General features: G+C 37.7%; 1 protein-coding gene and 1 pseudogene across 1 annotated transcript in view; one reads left to right on the plus strand and one right to left on the minus strand.

The window, feature by feature from the left end:
- The window catches only part of LOC122089678 (4-alpha-glucanotransferase DPE2), a 38,571-nt gene extending 26,246 nt beyond the window's left edge, over window positions 1-12,325 (plus strand). The window contains exons 11-23 of the mRNA XM_042659382.1: window positions 2,483-2,584; window positions 2,785-2,868; window positions 2,963-3,205; window positions 3,314-3,439; window positions 3,594-3,668; window positions 3,775-3,846; window positions 6,196-6,315; window positions 6,486-6,583; window positions 6,826-6,985; window positions 7,078-7,176; window positions 8,954-9,151; window positions 9,317-9,410; window positions 11,918-12,325. Coding sequence (XP_042515316.1) covers window positions 2,483-2,584; window positions 2,785-2,868; window positions 2,963-3,205; window positions 3,314-3,439; window positions 3,594-3,668; window positions 3,775-3,846; window positions 6,196-6,315; window positions 6,486-6,583; window positions 6,826-6,985; window positions 7,078-7,176; window positions 8,954-9,151; window positions 9,317-9,410; window positions 11,918-12,066 — 1,620 coding nt within the window. The 3' untranslated portion in view covers window positions 12,067-12,325. The remainder of the gene's footprint in view (window positions 1-2,482; window positions 2,585-2,784; window positions 2,869-2,962; window positions 3,206-3,313; window positions 3,440-3,593; window positions 3,669-3,774; window positions 3,847-6,195; window positions 6,316-6,485; window positions 6,584-6,825; window positions 6,986-7,077; window positions 7,177-8,953; window positions 9,152-9,316; window positions 9,411-11,917) is intronic.
- A 2,146-nt stretch (window positions 12,326-14,471) lies between these two features.
- LOC122089679 lies at window positions 14,472-24,274 on the minus strand (annotated as a pseudogene).
- Between the last annotated feature and the right edge of the window lie 1,544 nt (window positions 24,275-25,818).

A 25,818-nucleotide genomic window follows, 5' to 3' on the forward strand; every position in this document is an offset into this window, starting at 1 on the left:
ACCATGCTAGATTAGGAGGGAGGGTTGAGAAGAAAACCAAAAAAAGGAAGAAATTTTTTTTAGGGTTTTATCCTCTGATACAAAGTTGAGAATCAAAGATTTAAAGAATGATTTGACTTGTCAGTAATGATAGTCTTTCTTATTTCTAAGAAGATTATTATAAATCAAATAAGGGAAGTCGGATAACTCTGACTAAGCCTCCCTATCTACAGGATACACTGACTAATCCAAAAGATTTACTACAATAAATAGTAAATTATAAAACTTAACCAAGGTAAGATTAAAACTAACTATGGTCATCTCAACAGAACTCAAGTTTCATATGAAGAAGTTGAGAGGGAAATCTACAAAGTTAGTAGAAATCCACCTTAATTTTCAGAGAGATCCATCTCTGACGGCATGAATTCACATTGCTATAGATTTTTTTTTTCTCTGTTCAAAAAACTTATGGACTCTAAAGTTCTAGGAACATACTTCTATATAGAGTAACAATCTTAGAATACAAGTATACAACTTAGAGTAGGAACTCCCAATCCAGTCACAGCTTCCACTTAACACTTAAAAGACTAAATGCCAGTTGTAAATGAAACTCCGAACTTAAAACATCAACTGGAATAATAATAAAAAAACTGGCCTAATTCTAATAGAAAACCGAAAAGACGGTAGAAACAAGGTAATGGGTATTTAAATCATGTAAGAATAGGGCTAAAAAACCTTATGTAAATCTAGAATCATAGGAATTATAAACCAAAACCACAGTAACTGAGATTTAATTAAACAGAGAAAGGATGAGTCTTCTGTGGCTAGAATTCTGGTCGAGTGGGCTGATAGGGAAGGATAATAAACCTTAAAGTTTGAACTAGATCCAATACCAGATTTGAGTGCAGTAGGAAATTATTGACTTGCTGAAACTAGAATTCAGAATTAGTAACCGCAGCTAACGTGTAGAAATAGCAAGTGTAAACAAAATAGAAAGTAGGGGAATGAAAATAGAAACTAAGGAACAAAGTACGATGAGAGTATAGGAATAGAAACTAGAAGAGAGTAACAAGATAGTAGGTAGAAAGGATATGTGAGGCCTCCCATCGTATAGGAATAGAAACTAGAAGAAAGTAACAAGATAGTAGGTAGAAAGGATATGTGAGGCCTCTCATCTAACTGTGGAGAAGGAATCCCACCAACTCCAACTTTGGCATCCGACAGTATAGCAGTTCTCAATCCCACAGAACCATGCTTTGTCTCTCACAGAACTTAAAACAAGCTCATGGGTAATCTTTTTCACAACTCGCTTTGGGTAGTGTGATCCCCTACTTTTTATTTATAACTTCAATGAAATAAGCAAAATAGGAATACCCCCATGCATGGAAGGAGAAATCTCTTACAACCAGTGGCTGGATTGTTGCATATTTTATCCAACCTTTCTAGAAACACTACTAAAATAAAGAATGCTACTGACAAACAGAGAAACTAACACTAGTCCCAATGACCTGGTTTGTTTCTGGCTTTCTTGTTCTTCTGAACTGCATCACAAGGCTCTAAAGAGCGATGGAAAGGCATCAAACCTTTTTTTCTCCATTGTTCTTCACACATGGGGGACCTGCTGCATTGTTAGTTCGCTGATTTTAGGATCATGCATAGTATATGGATCTTAATCAAGGAGTCTATAGACTGTAATGCAAGGTAAGGTTTTAGATCAATAAGGATGGGTTTGATACGTGGCATAGAAAATTTTATAAGTAATAAACACTAGATCAAAGTATTCAGGTTTTGAATAAAGGTGAACTGTGAAATATTGGACCAGAGATGAATTCCAGTTCTAGAGTGGTTCCAAAGGAATCAAAATAAAATAAAAACTAAGGGGATGGTTGTGATGGAGGTTTGATAAGACCTCTGTAATAAAGGTTAAAAACCTTGCTTATGGAGAGACTACTTCTAATGCTGCCTCTGGTATAAACTATGGTTAATAGTCTGTTATGGATGGGTAACTTTTGATAGAATTGAAGGAAATTTGTAAGCGGTAGTGTTTATAGAGCACTAGTTGCAGAAAATTTTGATAAATAAAATAAGGAAGATCCTAACAGATCATGCTTTGATTTTGGGAAATCACTCCCTAGTGTAGCGATCAAATATATAGATAATTTTAACTGCTGGAAATTCTCTACTCCTTATTAAGTTCATTTAATTTTGATAATTGTAAAAAAGCTATCAAATAATTGAGTTATTTCAACCTATAATAATCAATAAAAAATCCAATAATGGAGTTCCAGAAGGTTAGTAAACAGTATCAAAATTAAACCATAATTTATTTATTTATTTTTGCATTTGTAAGATCTCTGTTTGCAAACCAAACTTCTATGTTGGTCCCATACAACACAATTCCAGTGATTGGGGCATCTGATATCTTGCATCAGTTCACTTTTTTAGTTGTGTTCTTGAGTTCTGCAATTTCTTTCAGACTTTGTTGACATTCATTTGGTAACAGGACTGGTTAAAACCTTATGCGGCATTTTGTTTCTTGCGTGACTTCTTTGAAACATCAGATCACAGCCAATGGGGTCGTTTTTCTGATTATTCGAAAGAAAAGGTAATTAACTTTATGTTATTGTTTTAATTGAGTTTAGAAATTGTTTTTCACTATAAGTACATGCTTCCTGATTCATGTATGTTCTCCATTGTTGATTTGGGGAATCCCTGCAGAGCAATTTCAATAAATTTTTAAGTTTTTGCCATGTTAGTCTAGTTTATGAACCTCCAGGGTATAATATCATTTACTTGTGTTTTCAGCTGGAGAAGATTGTTTCGAAGGATAGTGTGCACTATGACATTGTCTGCTTCCATTATTACATTCAATTCCATTTACATCAGCAAGTAAGCTTACCTAATCCTAAGTATTGTAACACTGATATGCAGACCACAAGGCAAGCATTGTGTTATATTGGTAAATGACTTTCTTACTTGGCAGTTGTCAGAGTCTGCTGAATATGCTAGAAAGAAACGAGTGATCTTGAAGGGAGATTTGCCCATAGGTGTGGACAGGCATAGTGTTGATACATGGGTTTATCCAAATTTGTTTCGCATGAACACTTCTACTGGAGCACCTCCAGACTATTTTGACAAAAGTGGACAAAATTGGGGTTTCCCCACTTACAATTGGGAGGAAATGTCAAAAGACAACTATGCTTGGTGGCGTGCTCGTCTGACCCAGGTTCTTCTTCATTCCCTTTTATCCTACTGTAATTGAGAATGTGATTGGATTTCCATTCCATCGAAGGACACATTCATTCAATTGGAATCTTTCTGGTGTTGCTGACAGATGGCTAAATACTTCACGGCATACAGAATAGATCATATCTTGGGTTTCTTTAGAATCTGGGAACTTCCAGAGCATGCAATCACAGGCCTTGTTGGAAAATTTCGACCGTCTATCCCTCTAAGTCAGGTACATTAAGACCTTTTGTCTGAAATCATTGATTTGTTTTATGGTATGATAGGTGGTCTAGATTATCTGAATTTTAGAGGCACAGAAAGTTTCCAGCCAATCGGTCTTCACTTTCTCTTGGTTAAAATATGGACCACTATACTTTCATTCGCAGGAAGAACTTGAGAAAGAGGGCTTATGGGACTTTGATCGCTTGAGCCGTCCCTATATCCGCCGACAAATTTTACAGGTTTGTATTACATCTTGAACTTTGTTAACATTGATTCCTTGCAGTTGCATGAAGCTACAGTGTTTGCTGTTTTTTCTTAGACATCGTTTTGTCTTTTGTGTTTTAGGATAAGTTTGGAGATTCTTGGATGGTTTTTGCATCAATCTTTCTGAATGAATATCAGAAGGAATGCTATGAGGTGATGATCATTGTTCCCAATGGGTTTTCTTCTATGCTGTTCACTGATCCATATCTAGTCTTTTCTGAGTGATTGCTACCTTTCTTCGAATAATAGTAAACTATGGGTAAGGTTAATATTTTCTTGATTGTGAAGGATGGAATTTCGTATGCAACTGAGTAACATACTTGAGTAGGTCTAGTTTTTTTTTTCTTCGGTCCCCCTTCCCCTCCAGAAAGGGATACAGTTGGTGGCCAAGGTTTTGAATTATTACTCAACTCATTTAAACTACACCTTATCCCAACTAATGGAGTCAGCTACATAAGTTCTGTTTTGTTATTCAACTCTCATTGTAGTTATAGATGTCGTCACCCTGAAATCCACCTTCAGATATGATTTACAGGGCAGCGATCGCTGACCGGAATCCAATCCCAAAAACTGTCACCTAAGATCACATGCTCGTTGCTCTACAATCTTTTTAATCTTCTTCATCTCACTTTGCTAGTCCTGACTATATATTGGGCATATGATCTATTTCATGTGCAATAATGGCTGTATCAGATCTGCTTCAGATTTGACACCAAATTTGACACATCAAGAAGTGAAACTAGATGTGGTTTAATCTGAAGTGCAAGATAATAATGAGAAGTAGAAATAACAGCCAGAGAATGAAAAGGAAAACAGCAAAGGGTGCTCACTGGTTCAATGGACCAGGTTTTGGAGAGGATATATTTCTTTCTTAAAAGTTGGAGAGATCAATGTAACAAACAAGGATCTGTAACCAGGTACTGTAATAGAAGAGAGAGAGAGAAGATGGTAAGACTGCTTAGAAGAAGAGGGCGGCTGATTGTATTACCCAGTGCACCCCCCCCCCCAACCATCAATATATATATTGGCCATGGGTTACAATTTAATAAAGTAACTAGCACCTTGTACAGCAAGAAAATAGAAGAAGGAACCCTACTCTAATTATGAAATAGAAATCTAGCCTAACTAGGAAACAAGATAGCCTAAAAAGGAAAGTAATTCACTAAATCACACTTGGGACAAACCCCCAACTCATGACTCAATCTCAACATTCAACAACTATCCTTGTTTACATGCCTAAGAGAAATTTTATACGTATGCTTGAACAAGAAGCTGGACACTAATTTGGTCAATTAGTTAAAGATTAACTTGCTCAATAGGCTGAAAGATGGCTTTGCTCAACAAGCTAGAAAATAGCTGGCTTAATAAGTAACTCACCCCTTAGATTCCCATGACTCCTACATAAAATAACTGGACAGTAATGCCTCTTAAAACTGACAAAGACTACACATCACTATTATTCACTAGGACTCCAACACTAAAGAGCTCCATCCTGATTTTCTCCTACATTAGTTCTCTCCGGGTTGGGAGAGCTCGTCATCTAGTTTGGATTCCTGTAACCCTTGAAATGCACGGTCATTTGTCTGACATTGAAGAGAGGACTGTTCATGTGTCAAGCCTGCATGAGCATTTATTGGATGCTCTACTTTGAGGATTTGGATCCTCTCCAACTCCCTCCAACCTCTCACATGATAGCCTGGGGCTGTGTGCCAACCACCCGGGGCTGCGTGCACCCAGGTGTTGGGCTTTGAGGTTGGGAGGGAGTTGGAGAGGATCCGGTTCCCTACTTCAATCACTGACAACTTCTAGGCTTGGAATGCAAAGCAAGAACTTCTATCTTAAAGAAAAAATATATTGGAGGCTGCGGCTATGGATCGCATCTAATATGTAGTATCTGGTTGGAGATATTTCAATTCCGATGTAGACAGTGATCTGCAATTCTCAAGTTTTTCTTTCTCAGTGCTATGCTCTCTTGTTTATTGTTCTGGGCTTACTGCAATTTGATATATTGTTTTCTAGTGCTTCACTATTTTTATTTTTATTGTCCTGCCTCCTGAATTCCACATTCCCACTCTCCTCTGGCTGTCTTGTTGGATGCAATATTTGTGCAGTGATGTAAAGTCAACGGAACTAAGATGGAAACATTTTCGAACCATTGGCAATAAAAATTATGTAACTAACTCAACGACTTACTGAGTATGGTAACTAAGTTTTTCTTTACTTTTCAACCAAATTGCTTAGAGTTTAATAGATTAAGTAAGAGAATGCGGAAGTTTCACTAAACTTTTTGACAATTATATGTAACTATTTTGTATTATCCTATTAGTATTAGTCTTTTCTTTTCAAATTGTTTTCATCATTTTGCATCCATTCAGATTGAGCCTCTATGAATTTCATTTAGACCTCAGTGGTGTATTATCGTTAGTAATTTTACTGATGGATCATTTAGTAATTGAGCTTGATTCTTAAATACTGAATTGATATTTTGGAGTTCTATTATAGTTCAAGGAGGACTGCAACACAGAGAAAAAGATTGCTTCCAAACTTAGATCACATGCTGAAAGGTCCTTGTGGTCAGAGAGTGAAGATAAAATACGACGTGGTCTCTTTGATCTGCTGCAGGTAGAATACATTGTCAGGGTCAGACTATAAATGTATTATCTTTTCATATGGATTTTTGAGTTGCTCCTGATTTATTATGGTTGCTTTTCTAGTGTCTTTATGGAGTATTTTATTTTTAATTGTGATGACTGGTCATAGATTTTGAAATATGTATTTGTTTAACACTGCAGAACATTGTTCTTATCAGAGACCCAGAAGATTCAAGGAAATTTTATCCTCGTTTTAATCTTGAAGATACTTCAAGTTTTAATGATCTAGATGATCACAGGTATTTGAATCATAGAATTTATCTCAATTCTAGGTTATTGACTTACATTTCTGAAACCCCATTATTTAATCTGGTGACGTGGGCTAATGTTTTTATAATTTAAAAGGCATATGAACATGCAATTCTCCCCCAATTGCAATATTTTTAGGTGTTTGTTTATATTTATTTTTTATATAAAGGGAATATGGAGCACCACTATCAACTTTCTGTAAAAGGTCTCTCATTGGTTGTTCCTTATACAGTAAAAATGTATTGAAAAGATTATACTATGATTACTATTTCTATCGGCAAGAAACTCTCTGGAGCCAAAATGCAATGAAGACTCTGCCTGCCCTTTTGAACTCGTCAGATATGTTGGCCTGTGGTGAAGATCTTGGTTTAATTCCTTCTTGTGTTCATCCTGTATGTTCTCTTTCATTCTGTTTGTTTTATCCTCCTACACCTAAGTCATGTGCACCGTATTAGTGAATTATGACATGGGAACTGTAATCCAGGTTTTGCAAGAATTGGGGTTAATAGGTCTTCGGATTCAACGTATGCCAAATGAACCTGGTCTGGAGTTTGGCATTCCTTCTCAATACAGTTATATGACGGTAAGCTCCTATATTCATGGCCCTCTCTGTTGTCATTGCTAACCTTGGAGGGAAGGGGAAAGATTGCATAATTTTGGAATCCAGTAATTAAGGAATCCAGTTCCTTCATTTCTTAGGAAGTAGGGATATTGCTCCTTTGTGCTTTATCCACTTCTCCTATTAAATTCACTTTGATACTTTGGAAGTGTAAAACCACTGTATATCCATTGAATTTACAAATTAGCCAATGGGGTTGCCCAGTTGGCAAAGACCAACACCTCAAAATTATGAGGTCATGAGTTCAACTCTCCTTGGGGCCTAACCATGGATTTAGTTCTCGGCATCAGTACCGGGGTCGGGCTCTGATGATACTGATATGATACCGATCCGGATTGGATTGGTGCGTATCGGTCACTTTTGCCCTTGCTTTTTGAGAAAAAGTAAAATTTTGTACTGTTTTACCCCTGAAATGATACGGGTAATCGATCCGGATCGGTCAGGTATTGGGTATTGGTCTCAGCTGATCCCGATACGATACGTCCAATGCAAACGATACGATATCGATACTTAAAACCTTGGGACTAACTATTTAAAAAAAAAAAAAAAAAAAAAAAAAAAAAAAAAAAAAAAAAAAAAAACTTACAAACTAGTGCTGTATATCCATTGATTTTACAAACTAGTGCTTGTGACAATGCTAGCATCTGAGAGATCTCTATTGCTACAGTAATGGATCTGAATTCATTTCCAGTCCATATATAAAAATCACTAGTCTACTGTGTAACCATGTAATGTTCAATAAAGGAGTCTACCATTTTTTTGTTATTTTTCTTAGCATTATGGTTCAGCTTTGATCTTGAGACTTGAGAGAAAAAAGCCATGAATTGGTCTGTTTTGGCACTGAATTTTTGGATGATGAGTAGGCTGGCTATCAGATTAGGTTTCCATGAAGGCAACTAATTCCTCATTGTCATAGAAATCAAGATCAAAATCCGCAATTCTAGGTGGAGAGCTTGATTCTTGTTGTTGTTCATGGGAATTGAACCAAGTAGTTGAGGAATGTAATTTCCAGGATGCACTGTTGTCTGTGTTTCCAAAAGTAAATCGGGGAAATTACTGGCTGTGTAGCTTCTCGTGGTCCAATACTGAGCCTAATCGGAGTTATGACCTCCACACTCATGGATGAACAGTTGAATCCACCACTAAATATATGCTATTTTGATCTTCTTACAGGAGATAGAGAAGTCACTATTACTTTTAAGTCGAATTGAATTTGCAGCAATGTTTTCTGTGATCATCTGGTCCTTTTTACTTCCTATCCTCCTTAATCATTAACAATCCTCCCTTTAGCAGATCCAACAGTTTCCTTTTGTCTTTATTCAAACTGGTTTTCACATTTAAGTTATGAGTTTGTTTTGAAAAAAGCCTATCAGACAGAACAAGTTATCTTTCACTAGCAGAAGTCCTTGTATGCTCAGCATTCACCCACAAATTTATCAAATGCATCAGAAATGAGTACTTAAATCATGCTATCATTTCCTGTGACTATCTTGATACCATGGTAGCCAAGTTTTCAATATGAACCATGTTTAAAATGCAATCCAGAAGATCACCTTCCAGACCTTCCTAATCCCTAGTTAATTTTTCAGTTCTAATGTTCCTGATATCAAAATATGAGATTTGAGTTACTTCATATTTCTTATTTAACTTTCTAATTTTGTTCACACAGTACATCTATACAATTCTTTAGAGAATTTTCTTTACGAAGGCAATGAAATTGTGCTGGTTGCATGTATTCTAGGTATGTGCTCCATCATGCCATGACTGCTCCACACTGCGTGCTTGGTGGGAAGAAGACGAGGAAAGAAGACGTCAATTTTATAAGACTGTTGTGGGGTCTGATGATGTTCCACCTAGTCAATGTGTCCCTGATATTGCATACTTCATCCTTCAACAGCATGTCGAAGCTCCATCAATGTGGGCAATTTTCCCTCTCCAGGTAGGGGTAACCAATATTTTGCCAATATGTTGTGGTTAGGATTTCCACAATTTGTCACTTGGACAGCACAAATGGGTAGGCATGGATAGACTGCTTTACAATGTTCAAGCCTTACACTTGTCTTTCTGCATGTATAACTTTTTCATTTTCTTCTTAACTGGTCAGGACTTGTTGGCACTGAAAGAAGTATACACGACACGACCTGCACTAGAGGAAACAATTAATGATCCTACAAATCCCAAGCACTACTGGAGATATCGTACGTAAATATTGTACATTTGATTCATTTAATATGTCTTATGCATATGTCTAAATTTTTTAATCCTTTTATGTATAGCCTTTCTTTTCTGAGCATGTCCTGCTATAGTATATCATGTCAATTGCTATCATTTGTATATAAATGTGAATCACCTCTGGCCATAAAATAGTCTTCATGTTCTATAGAAGGAACTCCGAAGTTCAATATGTTGTTTCTTGGATATTACAGCTGTGTTTGTTTGTTCAGGGAATACAGGAGACTCAGATAATGTGTTAAAAGTTCATTTTTTAAGTAACTTACTCACATTTTCCTTGTGGATGGTTCTGAGAATTTGTTCAAATGTCTCACTTTCTTTCTCTTCACCTTGCTATCCTATGTTCTTTCATTGTCTCACACTTCACTTTCACATACTTCCTTACATTCTCTTGACAACCAAACAGCCTACAGGTTATAGGAACATGGGAAAATGTGAGAGAACACATTAGATTTGTCTGAACAATCAGGGAGCAGTGTTACATTTTGTACCTGCAGTGTTCTTTCTCGATGTCCATCTGGAAAAAATTCTTTGATTGCTTTGAGGTGGGATGGATAGATCACGTGTCCATTGAGGCTTTCTTTAAATGGTGGAAGAGAAGAGCCAGGGTTCTCAATATCAAGAAACCATGAAGACTGGGCCTACTTATTACTATCTATCATATTTGGAGGGAGAGAAACAAAAGAAGGCATGATAATAAGGCAAGGCCGGCAGGATATGTATTTGAAAGCATCAAACAGGATCTTCTGTCTTGCTGCAATGGAAAATGTGAGGAGGTGCGATCTGTCTCTGATGTTATTTGTTGCAGGAAGCTTGGATTATCTATTAAAGACCCCATCTCCTCTCCTCCCATTAAGGTTCACTAGTGTAAGCCACCTCGGGATTGGATCAAGATCAATGTGGATGGTAGCTCTCTTGGTAACCCAGGCAATGCAGGCGCTGGAGGAGTTCTGTGAAACAGTGATGGTCAGGTGATTGATTCATTTAGCATCTATCTAGGAGCAAAGATTAAAGTATCAGTATCGGTCGCCATATATGTCGGCCAAAATTAAGATACGAATCGGAGGGTATTGTATCGTATCGGAGATACGCTAAAGATACGCACATAAATAGATAGGAAATACTTTTTTATACACTTATTGCATAAAAAAATAGTTTAAAAAAAACTATATATTACATGTATTATGCATAAACAATAAATTGAGAGTATCGTAATAAGAATCCAAGGTTTGTAGTTGTCCCATAAATGTAAAATCCTTGTTCCCAACCTTGATTTCCACTTTAGTTAGAGAGAAAAATGGTTGACAACAACTTTGGAACAAAAACATGTCAGAAAATTGTGTTTTTCTAAAAAATTACCCATCTTGGTCATTTTATGACCGTATCGGTACGTATTGGTGTGTATCGATCGATACATACCAATACACACCGATATGTACCGATACATATCGAAATGTACATTTCACTTCGATTTTGAATTTTTCATAGAGTATCGATACGTATCGGTGCGTATTGTATCGGTGGTGTATCGGTGCGTATTGTATCTGTGGTGTAAGATACGTATCGATACAAAAGGATTTTAAAAATTCAATGTATCGTACTGGTCTGTATCGTTTTGGTTAGGGAAGATACGGTACGGTACGGACCGATACTTTAAATCCTGTTTGGGAGTTAAAAAAATATATGAGGCAGAGGTAGAAGCAGTTTTGGAGGGCATATTGTTAGCTAGAAATCTCAATGCCAAAGGAATTTGGATTGAGTCAGAGTAGAAATCTCAATGCCAAAGGAATTTGGATTGAGTCAGACTCAGCAGCAGTGGTTTCAGCTTTCTAGAGAAGGGAGATCCCTTGGTTCACTCTGCAAAAATGGAGATCTTCCACTCAATTCCTAGAGTCAATTCAATGGAAGATCTCGCACTGCTTCAGAGAAGTCAAAGTTGTTGCCGACTTTTTGGCAAAAAAGGTGTCGAAGTCTGCTTCCTCAGAATATTCGGTGGCCCTACTGGACCATGTTGCGTAAGAGAATTATCTGATGCTTTGGATAGGCATCGTTTTTTATTCTGCTAGCCTTTTGCTTGCTCTCTCTGCTGATGGCCATGCCGAAGGTGGAGGTTGCTAGTTGGCTTAGGGGTTTCGGCCTTGTCCTTTTGTTTCCTTGTCTTTTGTTTTTCTTCCTCTTTTGAATAAAATTATCTTTTAGCAAAAAAAAAAAAAAAAGAAAGCTTGCGATCCAAATAATTGAGGAAGAAAAGAAAGTGCAAATAAGTAGAGGACATAGAAAATCTGCTAAATGCTGCTAGTTCATTTTTGAAGTCAAATGAGTCATTGGCTTCCTGCAAATTGTCTAAACAAGTATTCAAGATGTGTTTTGATTCTGAGCTGGGATTTAATTATTCTCTCTCTCTCTCTCTCTCTCTCTCTCTCTCTCTCTCTCTCTGTTTTTCCTTATCATGTTATCTTTTTTTCTCTTACAGGTGTGCATGTGACATTGGAATCCTTGCTGAAGGATAAGGAGCTTGAGCAGACCATTTTGGATCTTGTGCACAGTAGTGGGAGATCACATCCTTCTGCTGGACAAGCTGAGGGTTCGAAGAAGCAGCAGGTCACTAATGGGCAAGCGTAGCAGCAACCCAGTTAAATAGAATTCCACGAAAGGAGACTAAATGAGTGTAAGCCCTGAAAACAAAAATTGAATTCATGACCGGTCATAAATGTATGATTTACTTGTTGCATGTTTCATCCCCTCCCCCTTTAGTACACGGGGATACCTTCCTTGCTATATGGGTAGGAGTGAGGGCATTTGATTTTTTGATTGCAAATTTTGCATTTCAATAGAAATATTAGTATGTTGCATTTTTGGTTGGCAGCCAATGAGATTGATACATGTGGTTGCCACCTTCCATTTTATTTGTAATTTCAACTGTAAAGCACATGTGGAAAATAATTTCTTCTGCCTTTTTTTCCTCCTGGCAGAAATCGGGAGGGTAACCTAGGGTATGTTTGGTTTCCACGAAATAAAATGAAAATAAAAGAAAAGAAAAAATTAAAAAAAAAAAAAAATTGAATTTAGGTAGTGATGACATATAAGTCAATCATTGTATCATTATGATTTTTTTTCCTCATCATCATGCAATGATGGACTTGTGTATATATCTCTTCAAATTCAATATTTTTTTTGAAATTTTTTCTTATCCTTTCTTTTCATTTCTTGGCAACCACACGTTGCCCTAGTGAAGAAATTTAGGTAATCCGGCCACCATGGAAACTTTTGCCCTACTCTGGTGCAAATTATAATTTGGGGAGAGAACTTGGTGTATGGTAGCTGTGGACAACCAGAAGATTCTTGTGGGGAGAGGGGGTGGAGACCCACCTTTTGATAGACCTAAACCCTATGACTACTTTGGAAATAAGCTGTCAACGCCTAGGGGCCTATGTTGCTCAAGAAGTGCACTTAATGTCTATTTAAGATGGGATTTGAAGACCACATGGGTTTGGTGTAGGATCCATAAAACTAGTCCAAAAGTGAAAGGAGAAGAAACAAAATGATGGACAAGAGTAATTCTAAGGTCAAAACCGCAGTTAGAGGGAAAAACTCTTTTGTTGCTGTAGTCTGTAGCTAGAAATACGGTTCCTTTTTGGTGTTGTGGTTGCTGGTTTGGTCTATTTTGGTGTTGTAACCTCTAATTTTGTTTCCAGCTCTAGTTTTATTAGGGGTGCCATAGGGCTGGGTTGGGCTGGGCTTCTTAAAATCCTAGCTCAACCCTTAGTCCCCTTAATTGGGCCCAAACCCGTCTTGATCCTAACTCAGGGCCACAAAATTTCAACCCAGGCCCTACCCTTCAGGGTTCGGCCCAACCCTTACTCATCCTGATTGGCCCTGATTTTTCAGGGTCGAGCTAGGATGACCCTGACCCTGATTGACTCTAACCCTGGTTTACCATCAAGGGCTGGGATGGCCCTGATTACCCTGACCTTAGTTTGCCATCAAGGGCCGAGTATACCCTGACCATGACCTTACAAAATATGAAATAACTTAAAAAAAAAAATATTAATAATAAAGAGGAGATAAAAGACACAAAGTTACAAATTACTTGTTATGAAGAGAACATCCTAAAGAAAAACATTCAATTAATGCAAATAACACTAACTTTTATCATATACAAAGAGGAGATGATCCAAAGAAAGTAAATAATCTAAAAAATTTCAATTATTTATCATGATATACAAATAGATCATCCTAATAAAGCAAATTGTAAGAAAACTGAACCTCCACTTGATGAGAGTGAAGAAAATAACTTCAGGTTCAAGGAACTACCAATTTTCACTGTATTATATATATATATATATATATATAAAATAAAAGTCGATAATAAATATTCAAAACAACAATTATATATTGATTTAAGATGGTGATTTAAAAAAAAATATATTAATTATTTTTCATTTTATTAATAATAATTACTAGAATAGATATTTTTTTTTTCTTACAAAAAGGAAAAAAGATCTTTTTTATTGGTAAAAAAGGTAAGAGAGATAAGTAAGATTGTGTGAAGATAAATTAGGAGTTTTGAGGTGACTCAATGTGAAATAACATATAAAATTATGTTAAAATCAAGGTCATAACTAGGGTCATAACCAGGGTCAACATCAGGACCAAAAGTCAGGATAAAAAAATCATGGTTGGGTTCAGGGCGGGTTGGACGGGCCAATGACATCAACCCTTACCCACCCTGACCCTGACTCCGGGTCAGAAATTTCAGGGCCAGGTCGGCCTTCAGGGCCAAAATTTTTGGGTCAGTACTTGTTCGGGATTAGGGTAGGCCAAGGGCGGGTCTGGTCTGTCAGGGCTAACCCCTAGGTGTTATTGGCCTTTTTGTAATATATGCATGGTCTTATGTATCAGTAGTGGTATCCGTCTTGATCGATCCCAAAATGAATTGGTTGTATTGGATCAGATCGAACCGTTTTGGCGCTCAAAATACCTTTTTTTCTTTTTTTTGCTTTATTTTATAACCAGTCTAGAGCAGGGAAGAAAATGTTTGGCTTGGAATACATTCAGACATTCTCAATCATGGCATGAAATACATCCTCCACATCTATTAACTTGGATTATCCAGATCTATTCATAACTATACATCATTTGTTATTTCACAGCCAAACACAGTTATTTAGATATTTATTCCCTAAGCAATAAACCACCTTAAATATGGGTTGGTCATTGAGTACAAGCTCCACTACCAAATCCCAGCTTTCCTCCTGCCACATCATAAACCACTTCAAATGTCTGCTGTTGCATATTTCCAAGGATCGTCACAGCAGGAGTAGAGCTGATTCCAGCAAAAGCCAAGCAATATTGAGTTGAGCCTACTCTAATTAGAATCCCAGACTGATCAACATTCAAGTCAGTACCTCCCTCAAAATGCAATACTATGCTGGTATTTCTACCGTACTGTATCCAGACAAGTCAAAGCATGTATCCAATACTAAATACGGTGGTGCAATGGGATACTTGGCCATCGCTCGACGAAATGCTAGCTGAAGAACAAAATAGGCTGGTCGTATCAAACTAGTGATGACAGTTCCAGAATCTATAATGGTTCTTGAAGTAGTAAAAACTGATTCTAGGATTGGTAGCATCTGCCCTCCAACACTTATACCCGTCATATTTAGGAAATAGAAACTGGGGTAGTTCGATGAGGAGTAGAAGAGGAACCCCCGGCTTGGCTACCGAAAGCAAGAAAACCAGTGGAGGTGGTTGTGGATGGAAGACAATAGGAGAAAAGCTTTCCATACTTTTGAGCAGTCTGTGATACCATAGAGATTTGATCACGGCCGAGACCTAGTAATCCATCTGTATAACCATATAAGCCTTGGTTGTCATGACCACACCCAAATTTGAAACTGGGGAAGACATCCTCACAGGAAGAGAGTGTTAGTGTATCGGTTGCAAAGTCCCCTTGCGAGTGGGATTTATCGCCATAAACGATACGGTAGAGGCAACTGTTGGTGCAGAATGGCTGTCCATAGCCTGCTGATATTAGCTGCAAGCATGCGTAGGAGTTACATTGGATGTTGGAATAGGTGGAGGAAGCAGAAGGGTTGAAGTAGGGATCTTCTTGTGAATGGCATTGGCTGGCGTTGCATGGTAAGCATTGGATCCAAGTGAAACTACTACCAGTATCAAAGAACACTGAAATTTTGCTCTGGTGTTCCAATTCCAATCCTGACAACGAAGTTTCCAGTCCCTAGGGGTATGCCAGAATTGGAAGGAAGTTTCACTTTAGAATCTGCTAGAGGTGATTGTTGGTTGGAGATTATGGAACGGATGGAGTTGACTCGGGTTTGGTGTCGATGAGAATTTGGTGAAGACTTGGAATTTTTGATTCCCCTTCCTTCTTCAATGGTGAGCAAGGCCCATGTTTGTTACTTGCAATAGCCTACTTGAGATTTCAGAACCTGGAAGGCATAGAGAAGTTAGTCCTTGTTAATAGTAATTGTTTGAGGGGGACGGGAGAGGTAGTATCCTTCCTAGTTTAAAATTAAATTCTCAGTTATTATATTTCAAAAGTAGTCAATAATTTACAGAAGAAAGAAGCCTGAAAGGCTGGATGGATGGATAGCCCCTGTGCCCAAGACACGAAAGGGGCAAAAATTCAACTCCAATTAATGCTTCTGGATGCACTTCCATTGGCCAACATTGACCTCCGGGCAGAGAGTGCAATCCAAAATCTCACCTTTGGGGGGAGTAGAACAAACATCGGCTGGTATCAAGGAGCTGAGGGAAACCACATGAGTCTGGTATTGAAGATTTTCCGTCAGTTCTTGGAATCTGTAGGGCTCTACCTTCCCTAAAGAAGAACCGGAATAGAGTAACAAACCAAAAACAGTTGAAAGAAGAAAGAAAAGGAAAGAGGAGTAGCTAATGGCCATGGATATCGATGGGTACTATTGGGTTCCCTAGCTAGACAATTATTTCACTTTCCCCTCAAACTTATGGCTACTACCTTCAAGGTGATCTATATATAGAGGGAAGAAGGATCATGTCTACATCTAATTTTCTCGTAAACCAATTTTTGGGATCAGGTTTGCATATGAGAACCATTCTTTGGATGAAGGCAACTTATGAACCTAATCCTTTCTAAGAAGTTCAACATATTCTCTTCAAGGCAGCCCATCAACTCGCCAGCCCTACAGACACAGCCCAACCGAGCAGCTCAAAGACCAGCTCGTCCAAGGCTCTCTCCTTAGTCCCTCGTCCCCACACCCCTAGTTCGGGCAAATTAGTTCCGGGTCAACGACCCGGTCAACCTTTGACCGAGTGGGTCATGAGTTGACCCACTGCATCCCGGGTCAACTAGGTAGGGTTTCCGAGTTGACCCGGTGATGACTCGCCGCCTTTTTTTTTTGAAAATTTTTTATTTTTCTCTCTCCTCCGGCAGCCGATTTACGGCGGCGCGTGCCGGCGCGTCCGGAGGTTTCCGGCGACGTGCGGCATACCGCCGCGACCGTCTTCTTGTGCTCTACAACTTTTGTGAAGAAAGTTTTCCCATACGGGATCTTTAAGTAAGAGTAAAATAATGATTTTCATAAATAGAAACCCAAATCTTTTTTTTTCTTACATAATTTCTTGATTCTAACACCATAGTGTAGGCTCTGATACCAATTGTTAGTGATTCTAAATCCTAGAATCATTTGAATTACCTATAGTGTATAGAATACAAGAATGAATAATGGAAAGAAATCAATCACATACCCGTTGAGCGTGAATAAAGTCCCTAAATCAAGGTTGACGCTTGTACCACGAATTATGATGAAGAACCACGCAATATGGGTCCTTCTACTGAGATCTTCTGCAGCCTCTTACTATGGGATCTTCTCTCTGTCTCTACACTAGCTTTGTGAGAAAGCAGTGCTCCCAAAATATTATTATGAAAGTAATAGCTGCAGGGACCGTCAGTATTCTATATATAATAGAATTCCTAAACCCTAATCCATTCCCACAATAGAATAGGGCTAGAAGTTTCCTAATTAGAGTGGTCCTTATTCTCTTGGGCCCAATGGGTCAATCAATATCAGTTAAGCCCACATAAGAGTCCTAACAATCTCCCACTTGAGCTACACTGATACTGATGTCTTCCCATTGACATCTGGCCAAATAATCCCAAGATTGAATACCACTCAAAACAAACTTTGATCCAATCAATAATCTCCATTGTTGAACAATAGTAGAAAATACACCTCAATATACGGCATATAACTATCTAATGTTACAGACAACAGAAAATTATCAATTCAAATCGCCTGGAAACATAGATATAAGGAATTATATCATAACTGTGATCACATAAGATATATCCTTCCTTATAGGTCCGTTCCTGATCTAAAGACCAGCCTACCTTGAAAACCTTACAGGTAGAGAACTTTGATATTAATCAATACTTAGGCAAACCGCCATTTTCTTGTATTAATATCTCACTTTGGCATACAGCCTATGGTTAACAACCATCTCCATGGATTTAGGCTAAATACCGCCATAAATCACGAAACTTGGCTAAATACCGCCATTAACTGTGACATGTCAAAGTAAACCACAATAATCATACAACAATACGATGAGAGAAAATATAAATGAACACTATACTGGAAAGTAAACATCCTCAATATAGATTGTGCTCATAATGTATGATCTAACAAAATAATGCTTATTACAATACCACTATGGATAAGTAAACTCCCACTAAACAAGCATATCAAAAGATTCCATCACACCCATGTTAGAAACATGAGTCTTAAAAGTTCCCACTGGAAGAGCTTTGGTCAGAGGATCAGCAACCATCTCTTCAGTAATAATATGCTCAACAGCGATCTCCCCAGTGTTGATCTTCTCGCGAACCACAAGATATTTAATCTCAATGTGTTTGGAGCTGCTAGATCTCTTGTTATTCTTTGCAAAGAAAACAGCAGAAATATTGTCACACCACAAATGCAAAGGCTTAGAGATGGAATCTACAACTTTCAGTTCAGATATAAAATTCCTCAGCCACACTGCCTGCTTGGTAGCTTTATAAAGTGCCATAAACTCAGCTTGCATAGTGGATGAAGCTAAAATAGTTTGTTTGGCACTCTTCCAAGAAATAGCTCCTCCTCCCAATATAAAAATGTATCCAGAGGTAGACTTTCTATCATCAGTACACCCACTGAAGTCCGAGTCAGAATACCCCACAACTTCAAATTTTTCTGACTTACTGAACACTAGCTTGAAGTCCTTTGTCCGCTGTAAATAGCGCATGACCTTTTTTGCTGCAGTCCAATGAGCCAAACCAGCATCAGATTGAAACCTGCCAAGTACACTAATTGCAAAGGCAATGTCAGGGCGAGTACAAACTTGTGCATACATCAAACTTCCAATGGCAGAGGCATAAGGCTTGTCATTCATTGAGCTCCTCTCAATATCATTCTTTGGACATTGTTGCTTGTTCAACTTGTCTCCTTTACTGATGGGTGCTTCACCACCAGAACATTTAGACATGTTAAACCTCTTTAAAACTTTATCAAGATATGCCTGTTGTGATAGCCCAAGTAACCCCCGCGGCCTATCACGATTAATCTCGATTCCAAGCACATAACTTGCTTCACCCATGTCCTTCATTTCAAAGTTTTCTGAAAGAAAACCCTTGGTCTCCATCAATAAGGTTTTGTTGCTGCTAGCCAACAGAATGTCATCCACATAGAGCACAAGAAAGATGAAACTACTCCCACTGAGTTTCAGATATATGCACTGATCGATTGGATTCTCTACAAAACCAAAAGAAGTCACAACTCGATCAAATTTTAAGTACCATTGTCGAGATGCTTGCTTTAACCCATAAAGAGACTTTTTCAGCATACAAACAAAGTCCTCTTTACCATTTTCTTCAAAACCTTCAGGTTGTCTCATGTACACCTTCTCTGACAGCTCTCCATTCAGAAATGTTGTTTTCACATCCATCTGATGTAACTCTAGGTCAAAATGGGCAACAATGGCCATGATAATTCTGAATGAGTCCTTTGATGAGACAGGTGAGAAGGTTTCCTTGTAATATATCCCCTCTCGCTGAGTAAAACCCTTTGCCACGAGTCTAGCTTTGTAGCGTTCTACTCTACCTTGAGAATCTGTCTTGGTTTTGAAAACCCACTTAGATGCAATAGCCTTACAATCCTTTGGAATTTGCACTAATTCCCATACTCCATTGTTGCTAATGGATAACAGCTCTTCCTTCATTGCTTCTACCCATTTATCTGAATGCTTATGATTAACTGCTTGAAGAAAAGTAACAGGGTCTCCTTCTTGTCCTATGTCAAACTCACACTCATTCAAATAAGAAACATAATCAGAGTGCAGAGAAGGCTTGCGCACTCTAGTAGACCTCCTTATAGGTTCAGGTGGAAGCCTACCAATATTAGCGGTATCAGTAGGTGAAAGTGGGTCTGCAATAGCAATATCTGTCCCAACTTGCAAATCATATTCAATTGGAGTTTGAGTGACTGTATCATCAGACAGGATGGGATTGAGATCAATAAGTGAATTTCTCAACTCAACAGGTGCTATCTCAGGAGTGTCAAACTCCCCTTCTTCAAAAGAGAAATTACGAGGAGTTCTAGACTCTTCATTGCATTCAATAAATCTAGCATGAGTGGTCTCTACAATTTTGTGTCCTGGACCAGGACAATAGAATCTATACCCTTTAGACCTCTCTGGGTATCCCACAAAATAGCAACTTGTAGTCCTTGAGTCAAAAACTTTTTCTTGAGGGTTAAAGACTTTGGCTTCTGCTTGACATCCCCACACTCGCAAGTGTCTAAGGCTAGGTATTCTGCTACTCCATAGTTCATAGGGAGTCTTATTCACAGATTTGCTTGGTACTCTATTGAGAAGGTAAACAGCAGTTTTAAGTGCCTCTCCCCATAAGGATTCTGGTAAGGTGGTATTGCTCACCATAGAATGGACCATGTCTTTCAGAGTACGATTTCTTCTTTCAGCTACTCCGTTCTGCTGAGGTGTTCCAGGCATGGAATATTGAGGAGCTATCCCATGTTCTTGCAAGAATTTTGCAAAAGGACCAAGCAACTGCTCAAAATCACCACTTCTCCCATAATATTCTCCACCCCTGTCGGATCTGACCACTTTGATCTTCTTGGAGTGGAAAAGTTCAACTTCAGCTTTAAAAATCTTGAAAATATCTAGAGCACTAGATTTCTCACTAATAAGGAAGACATACCCATATCTTGACCAATCATCAATAAAAGTTATGAAATAACGGTGCCCAGTGAGTGTAGGGACAGTAAAAGGCCCACAGATGTCAGTGTGAATGAGGTCTAATACTTCAATGCTGCGAGTAGCATCCTTTTTCCTGGAGATTGTCATCTTTCCCTTAATGCAATCTATACATGTTTCCATGTCCTGAAAATCAATATCTTTTAAGATCCTTTCCTTTACCAATCTTTTCATCCTCTTGGTTGAAATATGACCCAACCTTCTATGTCATAACATAGAGGAGTTCTCATCAATCAGAGAGCGTTTCACTCCCACATTCAGAACCCATGAAGAATTACAATTCAATCTATAAAGCCCATCAACAAGAGTACCACTACCAATAGAGATAGAATCATGTAATAAACAAAATCCAACTTGATTAAAATTAACAGAATAACCATCTGAACAAAGTCTAGAAACTGAAATCAAATTCCTCCTCATAGAGGGAACATAAACATCCTTCAAATCAATAAATGAGTCTGAATGAAAAAATAATCTAATAGTTCCTATGGCTTCCACTTCAACTCTAGCTCCATTGCCCACGAACACCGTCACTTCATCCTTGCTTGGCACCCTCCTGTTTAGGAACCCCTGCAAGGAATGAGTGACGTGAATAGATGACGCAGAATCTAACCACCATGAATCAATTGGTACATTAATCAAGCAAGATTCAAAACATACTAAGGATAGATTCATACCATCATCCTTCTTTTTCTCAAGGTAGGTCTTCCTCTTAAAACAATCCTTCTTCATGTGTCCTTTGGCCTTGCACCAAAAACACTCTATGCCACTCATGTCTTTTTGTACCCTTGATTCTTTGAAATTTTGCTTTCCCTTCTTGTTTTTCCCTCCTTTAAATTGAGTGAATTTTCCTTTCTTAAAGAACTTCTTGATCCCTTTGTTAGGTCCCATAGATGATGAAGTCTTACCTTGAGTAAGATTGGCACTTTCAACTTTGGTCCTATTAATTGTTCCCTCTTCCTGGGTTACCACAGTGATCAATTCATCAAGACCCCATTTATCCTTCAATGTATTATAAGTAGTCTTAAGAGTCTTGTAGCTCTCAGGTAGAGAATTCAAGGCAATGGTGACCACGAAGTCATCATCAAAGTTAATACCTATACCTCTGATCTTGTTTCCTAGGGAAATCAATTCCAGTATATGCTCTCTAGCACTTCCTACTCCATCAAATCTAGCCCCAGTCAATTGGCTCATGAGATCGTGAGCCTGTGATTTCTTAGAGCTATCAAACTTAGCTTTTATAGCAGCCAAATACTCAGAAGCAGTATCCTTTTTAGCAACACTATCCTTGATAGACTCAGGCAAAGCACTTTTAATAACAGCCAAGGATTTCCTATTTGCAGTGACCCACTTGTCATAATCCACTTTCTCAGTTTGGGTACTGGTTGCAGTAGGTTCAGCTGGTTTGGTGGTTCTAGTACACAGGTCTAGGTCCTTGAGAATCATGTAGACCTCTAAGTCTTCCATCCATTTGTTGAAATTATCCCCAGTAAGCTTAGGAATATCAAGTACACCAAAACTAGAAGACATCCTGTTGAATATTTTAATAAAGAATATTCTATTCAACATACAGACATATATGTAAAAGAATAAGCATGTAACAATTAGCTAAATTAAACATTACATGCTCAAGTATCAATTACTTCATGAGTGTCAACCGGAACTACATTTCTGACCTTTGGGTCTGAAACATACTGGTCCACTCAAGTTTCTGCTATTACTGCGAGACTTCTTCTAACTTTCGAAAAGTACCGCCATCTTTGGATGGACAGCATCTTCTAGGTTGAGAAATCCCTTTTTTTTTTTCCTTGCTTTAACTTTTCTTTGATAATGTCACCTTTGGGTGAACATTAGCAACCTTGCTACCAACCATTATTCTCTGTTTTTTCAGACAAAGAAGACCTTTGATTTGTATTCTATTACAATAAGGTTGAACTTTACCACTTTGGTGGATTCCACCCAATCTTACTGTAATAGTCTACAAATTCATTCCGGTAGCTAAAAGTGGGATTGTTTAACCATGAATAAAAAAAAAATATTCATAAACAAAAGCATTACCAAGAATAAACAAGTTCATATTCTGATATGCAAGTAATGTATAAGTTGATTTTCTTTCATTTCTTCCAATTAATAGGAAAATTATAAAGAATCATTAAACACCCATACTTGTAACTTATACAAAATAGATCATAAAAGTTGATCAAAACTAGGCTCATAATATATCAAAACGAAGAGCACGAAAAACTGGACTCAACGCAAAAAACCAGGGTGAAAAATTCTTCACCGTTTGCCCGTACGAGCCGTTTGAAGTTACTATTTTTTTTTTTTTTGAATCAAAATCAATCCGGGTCAACCGGTTCGGGCAAATTAGTTCCGGGTCAACGACCCGGTCAACCTTTGACCGAGTGGGTCATGAGTTGACCCACTGCATCCCGGGTCAACTAGGTAGGGTTTCCGAGTTGACCCGGCGATGACTCGCCGCCGTTTTTTTTTTGAAAAATTTTTATTTTTCTCTCTCCTCCGGCAGCCGATTTACGGTGGCGCGTGACGGCGCGTCCGGAGGTTTCCGGCGACGTGCGGCATACCGCCGCGACCGTCTTCTTGTGCTCTACAACTTTTGTGAAGAAAGTTTTCCCATACGGGATCTTTAAGTAAGAGTAAAATAATAATTTTCATAAATAGAAACCCAAATCTTTTTTTTTCTTACATAATTTCTTGATTCTAACACCATAGTGTAGGCTCTGATACCAATTGTTAGTGATTCTAAATCCTAGAATCATTTGAATTACCTATAGTGTATAGAATACAAGAATGAATAATGGAAAGAAATCAATCACATACCCATTGAGCGTGAATAAAGTCCCTAAATCAAGGTTGACGCTTGTACCACGAATTATGATGAAGAACCACGCAATATGGGTCCTTCTACTGAGATCTTCTGCAGCCTCTTACTATGGGATCTTCTCTCTGTCTCTACACTAGCTTTGTGAGAAAGCAGTGCTCCCAAAATATTATTATGAAAGTAATAGCTGCAGGGACCGTCAGTATTCTATATATAATAGAATTCCTAAACCCTAATCCATTCCCAAAATAGAATAGGGCTAGAAGTTTCCTAATTAGAGTGGTCCTTATTCTCTTGGGCCCAATGGGTCAATCAATATCAGTTAAGCCCACATAAGAGTCCTAACAAAAAATTCTCCAATAACCCTTAAACCCACAATTTGATTATGACACATATACGTCGGTTACCATGGGCATTGCTGTCTTAATCGAATCTTTCCCATGGCTTAAAAATAGTAGGACGCCAAGAACTGATTCAAATCCTCTTTTGGAGCTTTCTTGCACCATGTTGCTCATCTCTAAGCTGCTGAGTTTGCAACGATGTAGAATTCTTTTTACCATGAAACCTCCTATATTTCCCAAATGGTTGTTCTAATTTTTTCACTGCATTACCCTTAACTTGTTCATTAGAATGCAAAGATGCCGTGGATGACGATGGGTAGCTGGAGGTCCCCATTCTCATGGTATCAACGGTTTTCCTTCATCGATCTTTCACCAATAACAACAATATACGTAGCTGGGAATTAATCCAATTCCCTTTCCACATCTACAAATATAAATATGATCCCACATTGGTTTTGGAAGAGATTTGATATAGGTAAACATGGTCTTAGGTTCCCTCACCTTGTAAGTCGATTTATGGAATTGAGTTCTTCTAAATCTATGTCAAAATGTAAAACACAGAACACCATTCGAAAAAAAGTACCAACTTTAAGTGAAAATAAAATATAAAGAGAGAGCTTCCAAGATTAGGGATGAAAATGAACGTGACATAGGATTGTTGGAAGTTGTAATATTCTAAAAATTGATATTCAAAATAATTTTTATTTTTATTATTATTATTATTTTTTATTATTATTTGGATCCAATAGGTGTGATTATTGATAAAGGAATAGAACTAATGGCTGTGATTATTGTTATAGGAATTGAGGCTTTTCCTCCCTAAACGTGAATCCCCTTGTAATTCATATTAGGGATAAGGTTCTCTGAGCCATCAGGTGTAGACTTGTCATAACATAGCCACTCACGATTACGATGAATGAATGTTTGAGGATCTTAGGAAGATTCTATTTAAGGTTTGGGAGATTTCTCATGATCTCGACGATGTTAAGAGTCATTAATGTAAAATGGATAAAATGTCCTTATAGGGTGTATTATGTTAAAATATGGTTAATTGGGAAAAAGATCCTCATCTGAATCCAACCATTTACCTCTCAGCCATCCAACAGTTAGGAAGACTTGGACACACATCCTGATGTGTTGGTAGGTGTTGGGATGTATGTCAAAGTCTTCCTAACATTGGATGGTTGGAAGGTAAATAGTTAAATGCCCAAATCATCGGAGAGGAGTCGAATCTGATTGATTGGTATCAAAATCTACCCAAATTTCAAAGTAAACTGATTTTATTTTGAATTTTCTCATACTTAAATTTGGTTTGAAAACAATTTATTTTTTTAATCCCTAATTTAAAAAATATTTATCTATTTCTCATGTGAGTCCCACCTTGAAGATAAAATTCGTTGACCAATACAATCCATGAATTTCATTTCTTATAAAAAATTTTGAAATCAGATTTGAAATGTGTTTTGAACCACTGAATTAGATATATGGAGAAAACAATATGAGTTTTCAAAGTTTTAATTAATGAACTTAGTTCAGGCCGGATGCATCCCAATTTAAAATAGAAACCATATAGATCAAAGATATTCACAATAAAATTTTGTTTCGGACTCTAAAATGGGCTTATGCATGTTGACATGAAATGCCCATGAGTCAACATCAAGCATGCTTCGTGCCTGCTTGACATTAACAGTACTCACGAGCATTGATCAGAACCCATTAAGGTAGTCAAGTCGAGTCCCTCAAAATTACGCATCAACATTGAACAAGCCGTGTTTAAGTCAAACAGTTTCGATAGAGCAAATGTATTTCATTCCTCAATACCTTGGTAAGTCTCAAATCAATTAAAAGACAAAAAAAGATACACCTTTAATAAAAAAA

This window comes from Macadamia integrifolia, chromosome 9, assembly GCF_013358625.1.
Source record: "Macadamia integrifolia cultivar HAES 741 chromosome 9, SCU_Mint_v3, whole genome shotgun sequence".
NCBI classification, from domain to species: domain Eukaryota; kingdom Viridiplantae; phylum Streptophyta; class Magnoliopsida; order Proteales; family Proteaceae; genus Macadamia; species Macadamia integrifolia.